Genomic DNA, 20745 nt, shown 5'->3' with positions numbered 1-20745 from the left:
ACATTAAATGATTTTTAAAGCATAATGACTTTAATCCCTTATGACTTAAAATTGTGAAATACCTTTTAGGACCCAGTGTCTCTTGTAGTGAAAAAAACTGTATCTGAAAGTCAGCAGGTCCTTCAGTTACACTTCAGTCTCCTTTTCTTTTGCTAGATTTAAGTAAAATTAACTTTAAGTCCAATGAGTCCCCTTCTTATAAAATCCTTTCTTTCATCTATCTGTCCTTCCATCTTCAGTTTGTTTGTGTGTCTAGAAAGAGGGCTAGAAGGATTGCCATCAAAAATTATCTCTGGATATGGGATTTTGACTAATTTATTGTCTTCTTTTTCTGTTCTGTTTTTAAATTATATATATATTTATTTTTGAGACAGAGTCTTGCTCTATAGCCCAGGCTGGAGTGCAGTGACACAATCTCGGCTCACTGCAACCTCTGCCTCCTGGGTTTGAATGATCCTCCTGCCTCAGCCTCCCAAGTACCTGGGACTACAGGCACATGCCACCATGCCCAGCAAATTTTTTTGCATTTTTAGTAGAGATGGGGTTTCACCATGTTGGCCAGGCTGGTCTTGAACCCCTGACTTCAGGCGATCCACCCACCTCAGCCTCCCAAAGTGCTGGGATTACAGGCGTGAGCCACTGTGCCTGGCCTTGTTCTGTTTTAATACTTGCTGTTTACATTATGAAAACTAATTTAATAATATGCATAATTAGCACCTATCATTTTTACACAAATAATAAAGTCACTACTCTTTAAAAAGTGTTGTTTCAGTTTATACACTTTCCAGCAATGTGTAAGTTTCAACACAACTATGCCAGTACTGGTAGTTACACATTTTCAGATGCTGACAACTGAGGGACTTAAAATCCTCAAATATGGGAGACAAGTAAAGCCTTCATGTGCTAATGATCTGTTTTGTTTCTTTGGGTCCAGGAAGCATCTATGATTTTTATTTCATCAAACAAGCTGGTGGACATTGGGAAATGTGGACACAGTATATCACCAAAGAGGAGGAAAAAATTCCAGCTGGTGCAAAGGTATAAAGAGAAGCATTGGCCATGGAACTTTGGTTTCCAGAATTATCCAAATATTCTCTCAGGTGGAAGAATTAACAGTCTTTGCAAGGAGTTTTAAGAGCTTTCTTTAGAAAAATATTTAAACATGAGCTGCACTGGACCTTCAAAAATATGGGCTTTAGAATCAGAGAGACACAGCATCCTTTCTCGGCTTCAATTTACTCACCCAAAAAATGGCGGTGGGGGGGAACATTTATGGTTGCAGAGGTTGGAGGTGTTATACATGAACGCATGGCACGCAATAGGGGCTACATCAGTGTTTGTTGCTATTCTGATTATTGTCATTATCAATAATACCAGGTACTGGCCGGGCGTGGTGGCTCACACCTGTAATCCCAGCACTTTGGGAGGCTGGAGCAGGAGGATCACCTGAAGTCAGGAGTGCAAGACCAGCCTGCCCAACATGGTGAAACCCCATCTCTACTAAAAATACAATTAGCTGGGCGTGGTGGCACATGCCTGTAATCCCAGCTACTTGGGAGGCTGAGGCAGGAGAATCACTTGAACTCCAGAGGCAGAGGTTTCAGTGAGCTGAGATTGCGCCATTGCACTTCAGCCTGGGCGACAAGAGCGAAACTCTGTCTCACATAATAATAATAATAATAGTAATAATAATACCAGAGAGTCATCAGTGTGCTTCTCAGTGATCTCAGCAAAAAGGGATTCTTCGAATCCTCAGAGAAAGATTTTCTTGATCAGAATCCTCTGAAAAGTAGGTTCTGATTAGTAAGTTTTCTGATTAGAAAATGATTCATCTACAACTCCTGCTCTTTTCAATCCTTGTGGAATATTTTTTCAGAGAGCTTTTATGTCCCTGTTAGTAGAATGTAGTGGGCATAGTTTATCTTTCTGAAGTGACTGGAGATTGTTCAGGCCCTGGGTGGAGTGGTAGGTGGTGGACAAAGTACAGATATTGACAGCCAAATCAGACACCAAGCAGGACCACAGCTGTGTGTGTAAGGATGTGTTAAGCAGGGTGAATGTGTGCTGACTTCAGGACACACCTTGGGGGCGGAGTGTTGTAAAGCAACCTCCAGCACTGAGGTCCTAAACTTTAATTCTCCAAAAAGAGCTTAGTCACTTGAGCTCCAGGGATTTGCAATCTTGCTGAATTAATTCAAGTGAAAGAGTCCAATGAAGAAAATATCTTCAGTTATGGAGACTTTTCACTTGTCAAACAATTGTCCTAGTTCCTGAAAATAAACATCTATGAAACCCAACTTGCTTTAAATTCCCAGTCTTGGTAGCAAAATGGGCATCTTGAATCTAGGTCTGCATTCAGCATCACTTGCTGGCTATATGGCTTTGGATAAGTTAGCCAGTTTCTTTGAGCTTCCATTATTTTATCTGTGTTATTACATACCTGCCTTAGAAGGTTACTGGGAAGACTGTAGGGGGTAATACAGGCAAAACACCCATAGTTAAGCACCTGTTACTTCTCTTCTTCTCAACTTTAATTCCCTTGTCTCATCTGTTTCTTTTCCTTTGATCAAATTACTTACAGAAAGAAGCTGAGCCTTTGTCTACCAGTATATATGGGGCCACCATGTTGCACAGACCTAGGTGATGCCATTTGCATCATGGTCCAGTTTTACTTTAGGAGGCGCCATTGACGTGATCCATAGTGTGAATGGTACTCTCTGTAGTTGTACAACACAGTGGCCCCAAGTTCTAGTCCCTTTCAGCCTAGACATAGAAGGAGACTTCAGTGTATGACATAATTTTCCTGCCTCTTCCCCTTCACCCACAGAGGGATCAAATGTAGCCAAATGGCTGATGAAAGGGTTCAAGCTCAGAGAATCCAAACCAAGGTCAGGTGTCCTGTCCAAATAGGGATTCCAGGAGCCTGAGACCAGGCCTTAAGAGTCCAACTGGGACGCGAATACCAGGAAGAGTATGTATTAATACAATCCCCATATTGGAAAAGGCATGGGATTAGTAGAGGTGGGTCTTATAACCAAGGATGTAAGTGTTGTAAAAAACAGATCAGAAACAAGCACAGATCATGGGGATTCAGGATCACACTTACACCCTCTGAGCCAGGCAGTGATGATGGCATAGGGGAAGTCGACGTTGCCTGGGACAAGGGAGACAAGTTGGTTCAGAGCAATGCTCTAGGAGCACAGCAGCTATGGACCGAGCCTTACCACAGCTGTTTATAATATGACCATTCAGTAGTGAAGACTGTAGACTTTGGAATCATACAAGCTGGGATTCAACTCCCTGCATTTTCACTTACTTGCTGTGTTACTTGGGCAAGTTGCAGAAAGGCTCTCGACTTCAGTCTTCTCATCTACAACACACAGACGGTAATGCCTAACTTTACATGCATGATCTTGTTTAATCCTCAAGCCACCTCTGTGAATTAGGTGCCATTATTATCCCCATTTTACAGATGAAGAAACTGAGGCCTGTGGAGAGGTTAAAGGCTCACCTAAGGTCATAAAGATAGTAAGGGATGGAGCTAGAATGTAAACCCAGGTCTCTTGAATGTCAAGACCCCCAGCTTCCTGGGCCCAGGACCAAGACTCTCCCATGTCTGTGTGGTACAGGTCTCAGAACTCATCATCCCCACAATGGAGACAGCCCGGCAGTCCTTCTTCTTGAAAACCTACTTAGACCATGAGATTCCAACGCTGTTTGTGGGCCCCACAGGCACTGGCAAGTCAGCCATCACCAACAACTTCCTTCTCCACCTTCCCAAGAATATGTACCTGCCCAACTGCCTCAATTTCTCTGCCAGAACCTCAGCCAATCAGACCCAGGATATCATCATGTCCAAGCTGGATCGACGACGGAAGGGCCTTTTCGGGCCTCCCATAGGGAAGAAAGCAGTGGTGTTTGTGGGTAAGGCATTGAGCTGCGTCTGGACACAACCAGATTCTTCCACCATAAGCTGCAACAAACTACAGCTGCCGCTTGTAGTGCCACTGTAAATGCCTTTACTCTCCCTGGGAGATCAAATATTTCTGGTTAATGTAGTTTAGTATTCATTCCCTCCTCTTCCTTTTCTTCTTCCTCCTTCCCTCCCTCCTTTCCTTCTTCCCTCCTTCCCTCCTTCCTTCCTTCCTTCTTTCTTACCTTCCTTTCTTCCCTTACTTTCTTCCTTTCCTTCCTTTCTTCCTCATAGTGAGTAGTAATTTCAGAAGGGGACTGTGCTGTTTGCCCGCTGGCATTTCCAAAAGCAACACACACCTTGTGATAAACCCCTTGTTCCATTTTATGTCAGATAAATGTGCTATCACTAAATGGAGGAATCTAATACTTGCTAAATAAACATTTGTGAAATAAGCACAGTGAATTTTCCCAGGACTTTAACTGTTTTACAAAGCATTTCCTCATTTAGGTCACTTGAGCCGCACAGCCCTGTGGGCTTATTAACCATCATTGTCATTTTATGAGTCAGTGCATTGAGGCTCCAGAAGGTTAAATTTCCTGTTTGGGATCAAATATCTAGAACATTCTAGAGCTGTGACCCAAACCCCGGCCAAATACATTATATTTTCCACTATCTTACTGTTGACACACAGAATTCTCATTTAGCAATAGTAATGCCCCACACTTCTGGATTATTTCATGATCTGCCTTTAAAACTCACGTATTCAGAGGAAATATTGCCTGAGTTCATATCCTTGCCAACTAACAGCTCCTCAGAGGCAGTGGTCCTATTTTCTTTTACATTCCTTTTCTTTTTCTCCTTTTCTCCATCTCACTCTCCCTCCCTATTTTTATGGTATATTCAAAAACAGGGTAAGCGTTGCAGCCAAACAGATCTGGTTTTAAATCTTACTTTTTTGAGAGAGAGAAGGTCTCACTCTGTCATCCAGGCTGCAGTGCCGTGGCGCAATCCCAGCTCACTGCAGCCTCCAACTCCTGGGCCCAAGTGATCCTACTACCTCAGCCTCCCAAGCAGCTAGGACTACAGGCACATGCCATCAATCTTGGCTAATTTTTCTATTCTTTGTGGAGACGGGGGTCTCACTTTGTTACCCAGGCTGGTTGAACTCCTGGCCTCAAGTAATCCTCCCCGCTTGGCCTCCCAAAGTGTTTGGATTACAGGCATGAACCACCATGCCCAACTTCAAAGCTTACTTTTTAACCCTAGGTATATTGTGACTTAATGTCCCTGACAATCAGTTCCTCACCTTTAACATAGAGTTATACTATCTTCCTTATAAAGTTAGTATTGGATTAGATGAGATAATATATATAAAGCTCCTAAAATGTTTCCCTGCACAAACTGGGTATTCAAACAATATTTGTTGAAGAAAAACTTAAAAGAGCCCCTATTTTATTGAGTGCCTCTGATGTGCCAGGACTGAGTAATATGCTATTGGGTAAAATGCAGTCCCTGCCCTTGGGGAAGTCTTAATATATTCTTGCCGTTTTGGTTTTCTCATCAAAAACCCCCGCTCAGGCTGGGCACGGTGGCTCATGCCTGTAATCCCAGCATTTTGGAAGGCCAAGGCAGGTGGATCACTTGAGGTCAGGATTTTGAGACCAGCCTGGCCAGCATGGTGAAACCCCATCTCTACTAAAAATACAAAAATTAGCTGGGCATAGTGGCATGTGCCTGTAATCCCAGCTACTTGGGAGGCTGAGGCAGAAGAATCACTTGAACCCGGGAGACGGAGTTTGCAGTGAGCCAAGATCACACCACTGCACTCCAGCCTGGGTGACAGAGCAAGACTCTGTCTCAAAAACGAAAACAAAATAAACAAACCCAGCTCAAAGCCTAAGGTCTCATCATCTGTTGTTCCCCTTGAAGTTCAATTATTACCTGTTGGTCAAATTAAATACTCTATTGGCTGTGAGCTTGTGGGAGCCTGACTGTTGCCATCATATGGGGAGCAATTAACAAAATGTCCAGCACTTAGTAGACAACCTATTTTGCTTAAGAAAAATGAGAAAAAAATTAAATACCTGTTTTCTTTTTGTTTTTCTTTTCTTTTTTCTTTTTGAGGCAGGATTTTACTCTGTTGCCCAGGCTGGAGTGCAGTGGCACAATCTTGGCTCACTACAACCTCTGCCTCCAAGGCTCAAACAATCCTCCCACCTTAGCTTCCTGAGTATGGGACCACAGGCATGAGCCACCATGCCTGGCTAATTTTTTTTTTTTTTTTTGTAGAGACAGGGTTTCGCCATGTTGCCCAGGCTGATCTCAAACTCCTGAGCTCAAGCGATCTGCCTGCCTCGGCCTCCCACAGTGCTGGGATTATAGGCATGAGCCACCACGCCCGGCCAACCCAGTTTGTTAATGTCAGTCTATGCATCCTTATAGTCACAGTGGACACAGATTTCAATGAGGCAGGAGAGGCCAGAACTCGGGAAAACCCCTCCCAATCTGGTCAGGGCATCCATTGACTAAGCCCTCACTGGAATGGGGAATGGAAACCTGGGAACAGATTCCCCTACAGGGGAATTGCCATCTCTTACCTCCTGTGAGAGCAGAGGATGCCATGAACTTGCAATGGCTGTGTCTGTGGCTTCTTTCCCCAGATGACCTCAACATGCCAGCCAAAGAGGTGTATGGGGCCCAACCCCCCATCGAGCTCCTGAGGCAGTGGATTGACCACGGTTACTGGTTTGACAAGAAAGACACAACCAGGCTGGACATCATGGACATGCTGCTCGTGACAGCCATGGGGCCCCCCGGGGGAGGAAGGAATGACATTACTGGTATGTGAAGGAAAGAGCTCATTCCTCTTTCCCTCCATCCCCAGCAGAGTTGGGCCACCTTTATGAAAGGAGGGTCGGTGTGCCACAGTCTGTCCTGCCAAACCACATGGCAGGAGCGTGGAGCAGAAGTGTGTTTAGGCTACAGGCTTCATGTTGGAAATGGTGCAAAATAGGAGGGGACGATGACAAGAAGATGTGAGGAGTGTTTGGCTAGGCCCTAGAGAAACAGAGTCTCATATGAAAAGTAGAGTTCAGTGTGGCCAGCATGTGTTCTGGGAGGGAGGCTTGATCCAAAAGCCTCAACTAGGGGTGCACGATAGTCATCCATTGTATTCGTTGTAATTCTTTAGGTTGCCAGAGACAGAACACCTAACCCAAAGTGCCCTAAGCAAAATTAATAACAATAAAAAATAGCAAATAAATGAATCAATGGATATATTGCTTCACATTCAACTTGATCCACCTAGTCCTGTAGATCTGTACTCCTATTCTGATATACATTATTGTTTAAGAACCTACATACCGAGTGGGCACAGTGGCTTGTGCCTGTAATCTCAGCACTTTGGGAGGCTGAAGCGGGTAGATCGCTTGAGGCCAGGAGTTCGAGACCACCCTGGCCAACATGGCAAAACCCCATCTTTACTAAAAATAAAAAATTAGCTGGGCTTGGTGGCTTGCGCTTGTAGTCCCAGCTACTCGGGAGGCTGAGATTTTTAAAATACAAAAATAAAGACATGTTACAACATGGATGAAACTTAAAGACACTATTGTCTTTAAGTGAAATAAACCATATCATTAAGTGAAATAAACCATTCACAAAATGACAAATATTGTGTGATTCCACTTATATGAGGTACTCAAAGTAGTCAAATTGATAGAGACAAGAAGCAGAATAGTGGTTGTCAAGGTCTGGAGGGAGGGGAGATTGAGGAGTGAATGAATGAATGAATTTTCATTTGGGAATATGAAACTTCTGTAGATGAATGGTGGAGATGGTTGCACAACAACGTGAATGTGCTTGATGCCTCTGAACTGTACACTTACAAATGGTTAAAATGGCCAATTTTATGTTATATATATTTTATCACAATAAAAACTTTTTTTTTATTTAATTAATTAATTAATTTATTTTTTGAGGCAGAGTCTCGCTCTTGTCCCCCAGGCTGGAGTGCAATGGCATGATCTCGGCTCACTGCAACATTTGCCTCCGGGTTCAAGTGATTCTCCTACCTCAGTTCCCTAAGTAGCCAGGATTACAGGCACCCGCCACCATGCCCAACTAATTTTTTGTATTTTTAGTAGAGACGAGATTTCATCCTGTTGGCCAGGCTGGTCTCGAACTCTGGACCTTAGGTGATCCACCCACCTCGGTCACCCAAAGTACTGGGATTACAGGCATGAGCCACTGCGCCAGGCATTTTTCAAAAAAGAAATGAGGAAAAGGATTAAAAGGATTTGAGAGAAAATTACAAATATTGAAGTTACAAAGAAAATCCAACATGAAGTGTCTGAAGTGTCTGAAGAAGAAAATCAAAATAAAGAAACAGAAGAAATAATATAAAATATATAATCCAGGCCGGGCGCGGTGGCTCAAGCCTGTAATCCCAGCACTTTGGGAGGCCGAGACGGGCGGATCACGAGGTCAGGAGATCGAGACCATCCTGGCTAACATGGTGAAACCCCATCTCTACTAAAAAAAACAAAAAACTAGCCGGGCGAGGTGGTGGGCGCCTGTAGTCCCAGCTACTGGGAGGCCGAGGCAGGAGAATGGCGTAAACCTGGGAGGCAGAGCTTGCAGTGAGCTGAGATCCGGCCACTGCACTCCAGCCCAGGCAACAGAGCCAGACTCCGTCTCAAAAATATAAAATAAAATAAAATAAAATATATAATCCAACAAAATACGCAAGAAAAAACATTTTGAGAATTACATACTGGAAGAGCACATTGAATCCCTAAGAATATTGACTCAAGATGATCACTACCAAGTCATACACTAATAAACAGCATAAAATAGTGGGCTTTCAAGAAAAATAAATTAGCCAGGTGTGGTGGTATGTGTCTGTAGTCCCAGCTACTCAGCAGGCTGAGGTGGGAGGATTGCTTGAGGCAGGGAGGTCAAGGCTGCAGTGAGCTGTCATTTCACTACTGCAACCAGGGCAACAGAGCAAGACCTTGTCTCAAAAATTTAAAAAAGGAAAAAAATCTTTTGGGCATCTAGACAAAAATAGCACATAACTTATAAGGGAAATAAAGTTAGATCAACTTTGAGTGTTTTCAATAGCAATGCTTAATACCAGAAGAAAATGGAATAACACATTTAAGATACTTAAGGAAATAAAATGAGAGTTGAGGATTTTATAGCCAGAAAAATTAGTCTTCAAGTATTAAAGGAAAATTGTTATCAACATGCACAAACTCAGAGACTATTTTTTTTAAAGCCGTTTCTCAGGAATCTTCTAGAAAATGGATTTCAGGTAATCAAAATGACTATGGAGAGATTGATATGACTAGTAGTAAGCATTAAATATATGGTTATTTGTTGAACTAAGACTAAATGGAGAGATGATGTTATGTAAAGACTGTATTATTTGATGATGTAGATATAGAACAATTGAAAACGTAGAATTTTCTATTTATCTTATCCTTTGGTTTTTTGAGAACCAAGAGTCTCAGGGTGGAAAAAAGGAGGTCAAGATGTAATACATAAGAATTTAGGGCCAGGGGCAGTGGCTCACACCTATAAACCCAGCACTTTGGGAGGCTGAGGAGAGTGGATCGCTTGAGGCCAGGAGTTTGAGATCAGCCTGGCCAACATGGTGAAACCCTGTCTCTACTAAAAATACAAAAATTAGCCAGGCATGGTGGTGCACGCCTGTAGTCCCAGCTACTTGGGAGGCTGAAATGTGAGAATTGCTTGAACCTGGGGGGCAAAGGTTGCAGTGAGCTATCATGCCACTACACTCCAGCCTGGGTGACAAAGTGAGACTCTGTCTTAACAAATGAATCAACAACAACAACAAAAACTGAAAAAAAGAAGTTAGGCAAAAGTTTTATAGTCCTAAATTTGAACTTGATGTTTAATGTCCACTGAAAAGATCTAAAGAAATAATGACCACTTTATTAACAATGGGCATGTCTACTACTCAGATTGTAGTCTTGAAATACAATTTCCTGCTGAAAGAAACCAAGACATCTTAAAGAAATGGCTGATTGCATGTCTGCTGGGGTAAGAAATATGTGAAATAAGCCTGTAAATTCTTGATATACCAGATAATGAGAAAGCTATCAAAGATTACCAGACTCACATCAAAAGGACTTGGTTGTCAACATAAAGAGGTTTTCACTGACCAAAGATGAGAAAATGTAAGCTTCAACAATGGTAGTGATTTCAATGGATTGAAATTTATCTAAATGTATTTTAATCCGTGAGTCTATAGCAATAATAATAGCTGGTCACCTGCAGAAAATGATAAGGAACCAACTCATTATCTTGGAAACTGATAAGTAAATGGGAAAGAATCAGGCGTTGACCCTGACACCCTGACTTTCTTGTATGAAGTGTACCACTGTATAACCAAATAGTGGTTGGTGAGGGGAAGTATCTCATGGAAATATTGCAACTAATAGATGAAAAAGAAGTGACTCAGAATATTACCATTTTGCAAACCCCAGTGAATTAATAGATCTAGCCATTGAGCATCAGTAGCTACCAATGTTACAAAAGGAGAAACATTATCGAGTACTTTCTGATGAAAGAACACACCACCACCTATGGTCTGGCCAAAGGGATGAAATCTGAAACCCAACAAGTCTCTGGATCCAGCTACGAATTTGTAGGAAATACAGAGGACAGAGGAACGTGATGAACTGCATCATAAGTGTGTAATCAACAAAATCCTGACTATGAAAACTCTAAGTCAAATAGCCCAGATCTTCAACAGATAAGACACATAAGAAAGGAATGGAGGGAAAAACCTATAAATTAAAAAAAGACCTTAAAAAATACATATGAGGCCGGGCGCAGAGGCTCACGTCTGTAATCCTAGCACTTTGGGAGGCCGAGGTGGGTGAATCACCTGAGGTCAGGAGTTTGAGACCAGCCTGGCCAATATGGCAAAACCCTATCTCTACTAAAAATACAAAAATTAGCCAGGTGTGGTGGTGCATGCCTGTAATCCCAGCTACTTGGGGTTGAGGAAGGAGAATTGCTTGAACCAGGGAGACGGAGATTGCAGTGAGCCGAGATTGCGCCACTACACTCTAGACTGTGCAATAGGAGTGAGACTCCATCTCAGAAGAAAAAAAAAAAAAAAAAAAAAGCAGCATATGGTTGTTTTAACTGGCAGAATTAAACAATTAAACCCTGGTGTCTACAAATAAATGCTTGAAATGCTTGGATGGTAAAAACCATGAAGAAATGCAAGGCAGCAATTACTCTAAAAGTCAGAAAAGTGATAACTTTTGGAGGAAGAAAAGGAGAGAGTTTGATTGGGATGGGCTCTGTTGAGAGGCTTTTGTGGAGGGCTGGCAAAATTCTATTTCGTTTTTGTTTTGTTTGTCTGTTTGTTTTGAGACGGAGTCTTGCTCTGTCACTCAGGCTGGAGTGCAGTGGCACAATCTCGGCTCACTGCAACTTCTGCCTCCTGGGTTCAAGCAATTCTCCTGCCTCAACCTCCTGAGTAGTTGGGACTACGGGCATGTGCCACCACGCCCGGCTAATTTTTGTATTTTTAGTAGAGACGGGGTTTCGCTATGTTGGCCAGGCTGGTCTCAGTCTCTTGACCTCGTGATCTACCCACCTCGGCCTCCCAAAGTGCTGGGATTACAGGAGTGAGCCACCACGCCCAGCTGGCAAAATTCTATTTCTTAATCTTGACACTAGATGCTAAGAGTATTAACCTTATAATGACTTGCTAAACTATACATTTGTTTTGTGTGGTTTTCTGTATCTATCTTTTACTTGTAACAGAAAAAAATGTTTTAAAGATATACAGGCAAACCTATAGAGACAGAAAGTAGATTATTAGTTGCTGAGAACCATGGGAAAATGGGGAGTGACTGCTAATGGGTACAAGTTTTTTTTTTAGCGCGATTAAAATGTTCTAAAATTGTGATAAGGGTTGCACAACCCTGAATATATTAAAAATCATTGAATAATTGTACTTTAAATGGGTGAATTGTACAATATGTGAGTTATTATTGGGCTATCAATAAAGCTGGCATATATCAATATAAATAAGTAGGTAAATATAGATATCTAACAATGATAGATTAGACAGATACATAGATATATAGATACATAGAAAGATGATAGATTAGATAGATAGATGATATAAGGATACCAAATTAATAGTAGTTACCTTGGGCAGGGGACAATGGATTTGGCATATATAAAGTAAGTGAAAGAAGGAGATTCTCACTTTCAACAAAAGTATTCCTGAATCGTGACTCTTTTACAATGATCATGCATTGCCTTTATCTTTTAAAAACAATCTTGAGGCTGGGTGCAGTGTCTCATGCCTGCAATCCCAGCATTTTGGGAGGCCGAGGCGGGCAGATCACCTGAGGTCAGGAGTTTGAGACCAGCCTGGCCAACATGATGAAACTCCGTCTCTACTAAAAATACAAAAATTAGATGGGCATGGTGGCGTGCGCCTGTAGTCCCAGCTACTCCGGAGGCTGAGGCTGGAGAATCACTTGAGCCTGGGTGGCAGAGGTTTCAGTGAGCTGAGATGGCACCACTGCACTCCAGCCACACAATATATATTATAATATAATATATATTAATTATATTATATTAATATAATATAATAATCTTGAATGCTAAACTAGCATGGTCAGTAGAACTTCTGCAGTATGGAGACGCTCTATATCTGTACTGAGCAATACAGCAGCCACTAGCCACATGTGGCTCTTGAGCACTTGAAGTGTGGCGAGACTAAGGAAGAGCATTTTTAATGTTATTTAATATTAATTAATTTAAGTTTAAATTGCTGCAGGTGACTAGAAGCTGCCATATTGCACAGCACAGCTCTAGAACATGAAACCAGAAGGCTAAGCCAACTCTCCTGCATCCTAGGGTCACAGACAGTGTGAGAATATGTGTTTTCCAGGATGATCCACTTGTGCGTTGTGTCCCCCAGGACGATTCACTCGCCATATGAATATCGTTTCCATCAATGCCTTTGAGGATGACATTTTAACCAAGATTTTCAGTTCGATTGTTGACTGGCACTTCGGGAAAGGGTTTGATGTGATGTTTTTAAGGTAAGAGGTTCCCACGTCTTCCCGGATATTGGGCTGGGAGTTCTCAGTTTCCGGCCCTTCCTTGAATACTGTGCCATCCCTTTCCTCCCAAGGTATGGAAAGATGCTGGTCCAAGCTACTAAGACAATTTATAGAGAGGCAGTGGAGAACTTCTTGCCAACTCCCTCTAAGTCACATTATGTCTTTAACCTGCGGGACTTCTCACGAGTGATTCAAGGGGTCCTGCTGTGCCCTCACACACACCTGCAGGTCAGTCACTATCATTTTACTACCAAAATCATTCAGCATGTCCTTGGCTACATGGAACATGTAGTAATAGCAGTAATAGCTAACTTTTATTAAGCACTTCATCTACGCTAGGCGTTGTGCTGAGCATTTTATAAACATTATCTAGTTCAATCCTCACATCAACCCCAGGACTTAGCTACTACTTGAGAACTACGACCTCAGGGACCATCTTCCACTCATTTGAATAATTAACTCTGGATTTTTAGGATGTAGAAAAATGTATCAGACTTTGGATCCATGAGGTTTATCGGGTCTTCTATGACCGTCTGATTGACAAGGAGGACAGACAGGTCTTCTTCAACATGGTGAAGGAAACCACCTCCAATTGCTTCAAGCAGTCCATAGAGAAGGTAAATCAGATTCTGTGATCATTTGGCCTCAGAAATGGTTCCAAGTGTTTAACTATGTTACTCTTAGATTTCAGGTTCCCTTCCTGTTGGAGACTCCCAGCTCTGCACTCTGAATCTCAGGAAACAGTATTGAGTCAACTGCTCTTTTGATTTGGTGATATTTCACTTGGTCCAACTTTGCTTCCCTTCTGTTGTAACATATAAGTTTGAATCCAATCAAAATGGCTTAACATTTACAATAACATTATTTGTTTATAATGACCTTAAACGCATTTTTAGGATCAATTAATTGGTGAGTTGAGAAATGAACTGTATTATACATTGTCATGATTTGACTGAGGTCCTATAAAGCCCAAGTGAAAGATTGTTATGGTCTTCCAGGTGCGAATATTTTCTCTTTTCCATTTTCATTTAAGAAAAGTTGTTTTAAACATCTATATTTGCATCATCTGGTTATTCTTCCACTGCTAAGAAGCTGTGATTTCTCCATAGAAAAATTTCAAGTGTTTCATCTTATGTTCAGAGGCCAAGTGCAAAAGCGTCACTGGGTTCTAACATAGGAAGAGGAGGCATCTAAAACATTCCTACTCCAGGCACAGAGTGGGGAACAGGGGTAGTGTCTATACCTCTAGTTAGTGGAGGATCAAGCACATAAGAAATGATGCCATCCTTCAACTGTCTTTTCTGGGGACCATACAAACTGACCACCAATGTTTTAATCACTTGGTAAATAGACTGATTCAAGTGTTTATACTCTAATGTCCTTTCTTTTAACAAATAATTATTTATTTTTAGAGATAGGACTTCATTCTGTCACCCAGGCTGGAGTGCAATGGTATGATCATAGCTCACTGCAGCCTCAAACTCCTGGTTTCAAGCAGTCCTCCACCTCAGCCTCCTGAGTAGCAGAGATTACAGGTGTGCACCATGATGCCCAGCTAATTTTTTCTTACTTTATTGTAGAGATAGGTCTCACTATGTTGCCCAGGCTGGTCTTGAAGTCCTGAGCTCAAATGATCCCTTCTGCCTCGGCCCCCCAAAGTGCTCAGGCATGAGCCACCATGCTCAGCAATGTTCTTTCATTATAGTCTTTACAAGCATGAAATCTACACATTATGTTTAAAACACAAAAAGACTGGGCTGGGCATGCTGTCTCATGCCTGTAATCCTAGCACTTTGGGAGGACGAGGTGGGCAGATCACCTGAGCTCAGGAGTTAAAGACCAGCCTGGCCAACATGATGAAACCTATCTCTACAAAAATACAAAAATTAGCCAGGCATGATGGTGGGTGCCTGTAATCCCAGCTGCTTGGGAGGCTGAGGCAGGAGAATCGCTTGAACCCAGGAGGCAGAGGTTGCAGTGAGCCGAGATTGCGCCATTGCACTCCAGCCTGGACGACAGTGTGAGACTCTGTCTCAAAACAAAAACAAAACAAAACAAAAGACTGATGATCCATGGCCTTGAAGGATGTGCGCAGAGGAAATAAGCACATCTCCCATGCCCTCCCTCCATGCTCTCCCTACCAGCCTGGCTGGGCCATTCGCTGAATGCCCAGCTGAGATTTACTTTTCTCACAGGTGCTTATCCATTTGTCACCCACTGGAAAGATTGTCGATGATAACATCCGAAGCCTCTTCTTTGGAGATTATTTCAAGCCAGAAAGTGATAAAAAAATCTACGATGAGATCACTGACCTGAAACAGCTGACTGTGGTCATGGAGCACTATCTGGAAGAATTCAACAACATCAGCAAGGCCCCCATGTCCCTGGTTATGTTCAGGTTTGCCATTGAGCACATCTCCAGGATCTGCCGCGTCCTGAAGCAAGACAAAGGCCACCTGCTCCTGGTGGGCATAGGGGGCAGCGGGCGGCAGAGTGCCACCAAACTGTCCACATTCATGAACACATACGAGCTATACCAGATCGAGATCACCAAGAACTACACAGGCAATGACTGGCGAGAAGACCTTAAGAAGATCATGCTGCAGGTTGGCGTGGCCACCAAAAGCACTGTGTTCCTCTTCGCCGACAATCAGATCAAGGACGAGTCATTTGTGGAGGACATCAACATGCTTCTGAACACAGGCGATGTGCCTAACATCTTCCCTGCTGATGAGAAGGCTGACATCGTGGAGAAGATGCAGACGGCAGCCAGGACCCAAGGAGAGAAGGTTGAAGCCACTCCTCTTTCTATGTATAACTTCTTTATTGAGAGAGTGAGAAAGAACCTTCACATTGTCCTTGGTAAGAAGAAGAAAACTCCATTTGCCCTTGTTCCTCTGGGTGTTTTGGGGTCTTCCGAGTGCCCTGAGCAACACAATCCCTTACAGTGGTCCCAGGGTTGATCCAGCCAGTGCACCAGCTCAGGGTCAGGGCCTGGAGTTCCTCTGGCAACTTTTTCCACTCTTCCAAACAGCATTTTTTTTTTTTTAGAGACAGTCTTGCTCTGTCACCCAGGCTGGAGTGCAGTGGTGAGATCTCAGCTCGCTGTAACCTCTGCCTCCCAGTTTTAAGCAATTCTGGTGCCTAAGCCTCTGGAGTAGCTGCTGTTACAGGCGCGTGCCACACCTACTAATTTTTGTATTTTTTGTAGAGAGAGGGTTTCACCATGTTGGCCAGCCTAGTCTCAAACTCCTGGCCTCAAGTGATCTGCCCGCCTTGGCCTCCCGAAGTGCTGGGATTACAGGCATAAGCCACCATGCCGGACCCTGAACAATTTCAAACCTGTCTCTCTCTCTTCAATTCCCCTGAATTCTCCTCTGAGAATTACCCTTGCACAGAATGACATCTGGGGTTTTCTCTGTGAATGACATTCGCAATCTATCTAGAAACCTAGCAATGGTGTTTAGTACTTCCCTTTCTTTACCAAGTCCTGTCTATTTTACCTCCAGTTGTCTCTCATATCCGCTCTCTTATCTCTATCTCCATCACCTTCACATTAGCTAGGCTGCCATCCTCTTACCCAGGCTCACCTCTGCAACTTTCTAATCATTCTAGCTCCATTCTTGTCTGTTCCATGAAACCAGGCTGATTTTTTTCATATGCTGCAAATATCATTGTGTTCATGCTTGCATACACACACACACATTGGGATAAGGACCAAAATTACTAACCTGCAGTCCTGCAGTCTCATAAGACCATAAGGCCACCTGCCAGACTGTCCTCTGTATCCTCTCCGCCTTCATCATTTCAAACCATCCCCCTTTCTCTTTGTCTGTTCCATGAAACCAGGCTGATTTTTTTCATATGCTGCAAATATCATTGTGTTCATGCTTGCATACACACACACACCACACACACACACATTGGGATAAGGACCAAAATTACTAACCTGCAGTCCTGCAGTCTCATAAGGCCATAAGGCCACCTGCCAGACTGTCCTCTGTATCCTCTCCGCCTTCATCATTTCAAACCATCCCCCTTTCTCTTTGTTTTTTTTTTTTTTTTTTTTTTTGAGATAGGGTCTTGCTCTGTCACCCAGGCTGGAGTGCAGTGATGTGGTTCTAGCTCACTGCAGCCTCAACTTCCTGGGCTCAAATGATCCTCTCACCTCAGCCTCCTGAGTACCTGGGACTACAGGCACACACCACCAAGCCCAGCTAATTTTTTCCATTTTTGTAGAGACGGGGGTATGGGGTTCACTTTGTTGCCCAGGCTGATCTCAAACTCCTGGGCTCAAATGATCCTCCTGCCTCAGCCTCCCAAAGTGTTGGGATTACAGGCGTGAGCCACTGTGCCAGGCCTCTGTTCTTTACCCACACTGACCTTTCACTTCACCTAAACATCATGCTCCCTTCTGCCACACATTGTCTAAATAAACAATGAATGGAATTGTAAGTGTGGAACCCAAAATTTGTGATTGGCTGGAGATGGGATCAGAAACAAGCAGATGACCTCACAGCAACTTCTATAAGTAACAGTGTATGGCTCCCATATGTCAGCACAAATACAGCAAGTGGGTCAAAGGGCTCTGGCCACTCTGGCTATGCGACCCAAAGGATGCAGAAGGAACAATAGGGTGTATAGGAGACCAGTTAGAAGGTAATAGACTCAGGCATGGTGGCTCACGCCTGTAATCCCAGCACTTTGGGAGGCTGAGGCAGGCAGATCACTTGAGGTCAGGAGTTTGAGACCAGCCTGGCCAACATGGTGAAACCCCATCTCTACTAAAAATACAAAAATTAGCTGGAAGTGATAGTGGGTGCCTATAGTCCCAGCTACTCAGGAGGCTGAGGCAGGAGAATAGCTTGAACCTGGGAGGCGGAGGTTGCAGTGAGCTGAGATCACGCCACTGCACTGCAGTCTGGGTGACAGAGCAAGAATCTGTCTTAATAAAAAATAAGAATAATTTTTTTTAAAAAAGGCTATTGTAATGGGCTGATAGCTCCTCACAAAGTTAAGTGAAAATATCCCACTAATTAGCCCGCACTTCCCAGGCAGTTATTATGAGCATTCACAGTCACATCCCTGGAGCACCAAGAGGATGCATGCCCCCACTTACCCCACCAGAATCCTTGGGAATACCAGCCTGCCTCCTTGGGTCCACCTGCCTTGGAGGGAGGTAATTAACAAAATCTCCTTTTCATTAGCCATGAGTCCAATTGGGGATGCCTTCAGGAACCGCCTGCGGATGTTCCCTTCGCTGATCAATTGCTGTACAATTGATTGGTTCCAGTCCTGGCCCACGGATGCCCTAGAGTTGGTGGCTAACAAATTTCTAGAGGATGTGGAGCTTGATGACAACATTCGGATAGAGTAAGTGTTGACTGCATTTTAGGACTCCAGATATTCCAAATTGGAAGGCCAGATGCTGGCTCTATTTTTGTTGTTGTCTTGAAGATTTCTCAATTTGTGTATAGAAAATGTCTTATGCTTTTAAATTGAATCACAGTTAGATATTTAATAAAAACATCTTCTCTGAAAAAGAAGAAAATTTCATTGTTCAGAATTGTCCTGGAGATATGCACTGTTGTCCTAGCTATGAGAACCTGGAAATAATGATATAGCTATTTCAGTAGTCCTAGAGTATGCATTCTCAACAGGAAGAACATTGCTGCTGAGACCACAAAAAAAGATGGTTTGTTTGTTTGTTTTTGAGATAGAGTCTTGCTCTATCCCCCAGGCTGGACTGCAGTGGCACAATCTCAGCTCACTGCAACCTCTGCCTCCCGGATTCAAGTGATTCTCATGCCTCAGCCTCCCCCAAGCAGCTGGGATTACAGAGCACCTGCCACCACACCCAGCTAATTTTTATATTTTTACTAGATACGGGGTTTTGCCATGTTGGCCAGGGTGGTCTTGAACTCCTGACCTCAGGTGATCCGCCTGCCTTGGCCTCCCAAAGTGCTGGGAATATAGGCATGAGCTACTGTGCCCGTCAAAAATTAGTTACTATAAGGGTGAAAACTTACTCTTTTATGTATAAAGCATATATATATGTGCTTTATCATACATATTATATATATGTGCTTTATATACTTTATATGTGTGTATGTGTATATATGTATATATATAAAGCATTTTATTTGCCTAGAGTAAGAGAAGAGATGAGAATATCTATCATTCTGGATGTTCCATGAAGGCTAGAGATCAGTCAACCTTGTCTACCTCTGTATCCTTAGTTTCTAGAAGATGCTTGGCACATAGGTTCAATCACTGTTTTATTTATTTATTTATTTATTTATTTATTTATTTATCTGTTTATTTTGAGATGGAGTCTCGCTCTGTTGCCCAGGCTGGAGTGCAGTGGTGAGATCTCGGCTCACTGCAACCTCTGCCTCCCGGGTTAAAGCGATTCTTGTGACTCAGCCTCCCGAGTAGCTGAGATTACAGGTGTGAGCCTCCACACCCAGCTAATTTTTGGATTTTTAGTGGACACTGGGTTTCACCATGTTGGCCAGGCTGGTCTCAACTGACCTTAAGTGATCTGCCCGCCTCGGCCTCCCAAAGTCCTGGGATTACAGGCATGAGCCACCGCACCCACCCTCAATCACTGTTTAAATGAATGAATGAAAAATGAGGAAGTAGGCAGGGGTAAGAGTTTCAGTGGCCTTCAATTCCATTTGGGGTATTTTGAACTTTATTATCTAGACCGGAAGACCCTTAACCTGGGTCCACGTGCTTGTGGGTAGAACTCAGTGGGTCGATGAATATGAATGGGAAACATTACATCTTCATTTCCAGTGACATCCAACTAGTATTTTGCATTTCCTCCAGTGATGAATGTAGGCAGTAAACTCCAGTGGGATGAGCAGGGCCTGACTTTGTTACCAGTAGGAATCATAGTTCTTTGCAGAACTCATTCCTTCATTACAGTTAACTCAGTGTATAATTTTCTTCAAATTGATGGTGCTTTTTAGACCTGCTGCCCATCCTTGTTATTTAATGCAGAAGCTGACAAACTATGGTTCATGGGCCTAGTTCAATTCACCCTGCTTTTGTAAATAAAGCTTTATTGGAACCTGCCATGTCCTTTGGTTTACACACCATCTGTGGCTGTGTTTGCACTATAATGGCAGAGTTGAGTAGCTGTGACAGATATCATGTGGTCCACAAAGGCTAAAATATTTACTATCTGACCCTTTCCAGAAAAAGTTTACTAATCCCTGATTTAATGCCTCAGTAAGGCAGCACATATATTACTATATTACAAATTCTAAAATATTTTAAAACATTTCAAAAAGTCTATTTCAATATAATTGGTTTCCATGGTAATTCTGTGTTTTATTTTATGCATTTTAAAAAATTGACTCAGCATGGTGGTTCGCACCTGTAATCCCAGCACTTTGGGAGGCCAAGGCGGGCGGATCACTTGAGGTCAGGAGTTCGAGACCAACCTGAGCAACACAGCAACCCCCACCCCCTCCCCTCACTGTGTCTACTAAAAATGCAGAAGATTAGCTGGGTGTAGTGGTGTGCGCCTAAGACTTCAGCTACTCGGGAGGCTGAGGTGGGAGGATCGCTTGAGCCAGGGACGTTAAGGCTGCAGTGAGCCATGATTGTGCCACTGCACTCCAGCCTGGATGACAGAGTGCAATCTTGTCTCTCTCTCTCTTTCTCTCTCTCTCTCTCTACATATAAATA

The 20745-nt window shown here is 43.1% G+C and overlaps 1 protein-coding gene across 1 annotated transcript in view; it reads left to right on the top strand.

Annotated features, from left to right (window-relative positions):
- DNAH3 (dynein, axonemal, heavy chain 3) overlaps positions 1–20745 on the top strand; it is a 235401-nt gene that overhangs the window by 159367 nt on the left and 55289 nt on the right. Inside the window, 8 exon segments of the mRNA XM_011931963.1 lie at positions 935–1038; positions 3630–3924; positions 6577–6756; positions 12900–13023; positions 13116–13272; positions 13518–13661; positions 15240–15878; positions 18224–18417. Of these exon segments, the coding sequence (XP_011787353.1) occupies positions 935–1038; positions 3630–3924; positions 6577–6756; positions 12900–13023; positions 13116–13272; positions 13518–13661; positions 15240–15878; positions 18224–18417 (1837 nt within the window).

Source organism: Colobus angolensis, unplaced genomic scaffold (assembly GCF_000951035.1).
Source record: "Colobus angolensis palliatus isolate OR3802 unplaced genomic scaffold, Cang.pa_1.0 Scaffold92, whole genome shotgun sequence".
Lineage (NCBI taxonomy): Eukaryota > Metazoa > Chordata > Mammalia > Primates > Cercopithecidae > Colobus > Colobus angolensis.
Note: the sequence above shows the minus strand (reverse complement) of the source record. Positions and strands in the feature narration are given on the sequence as shown.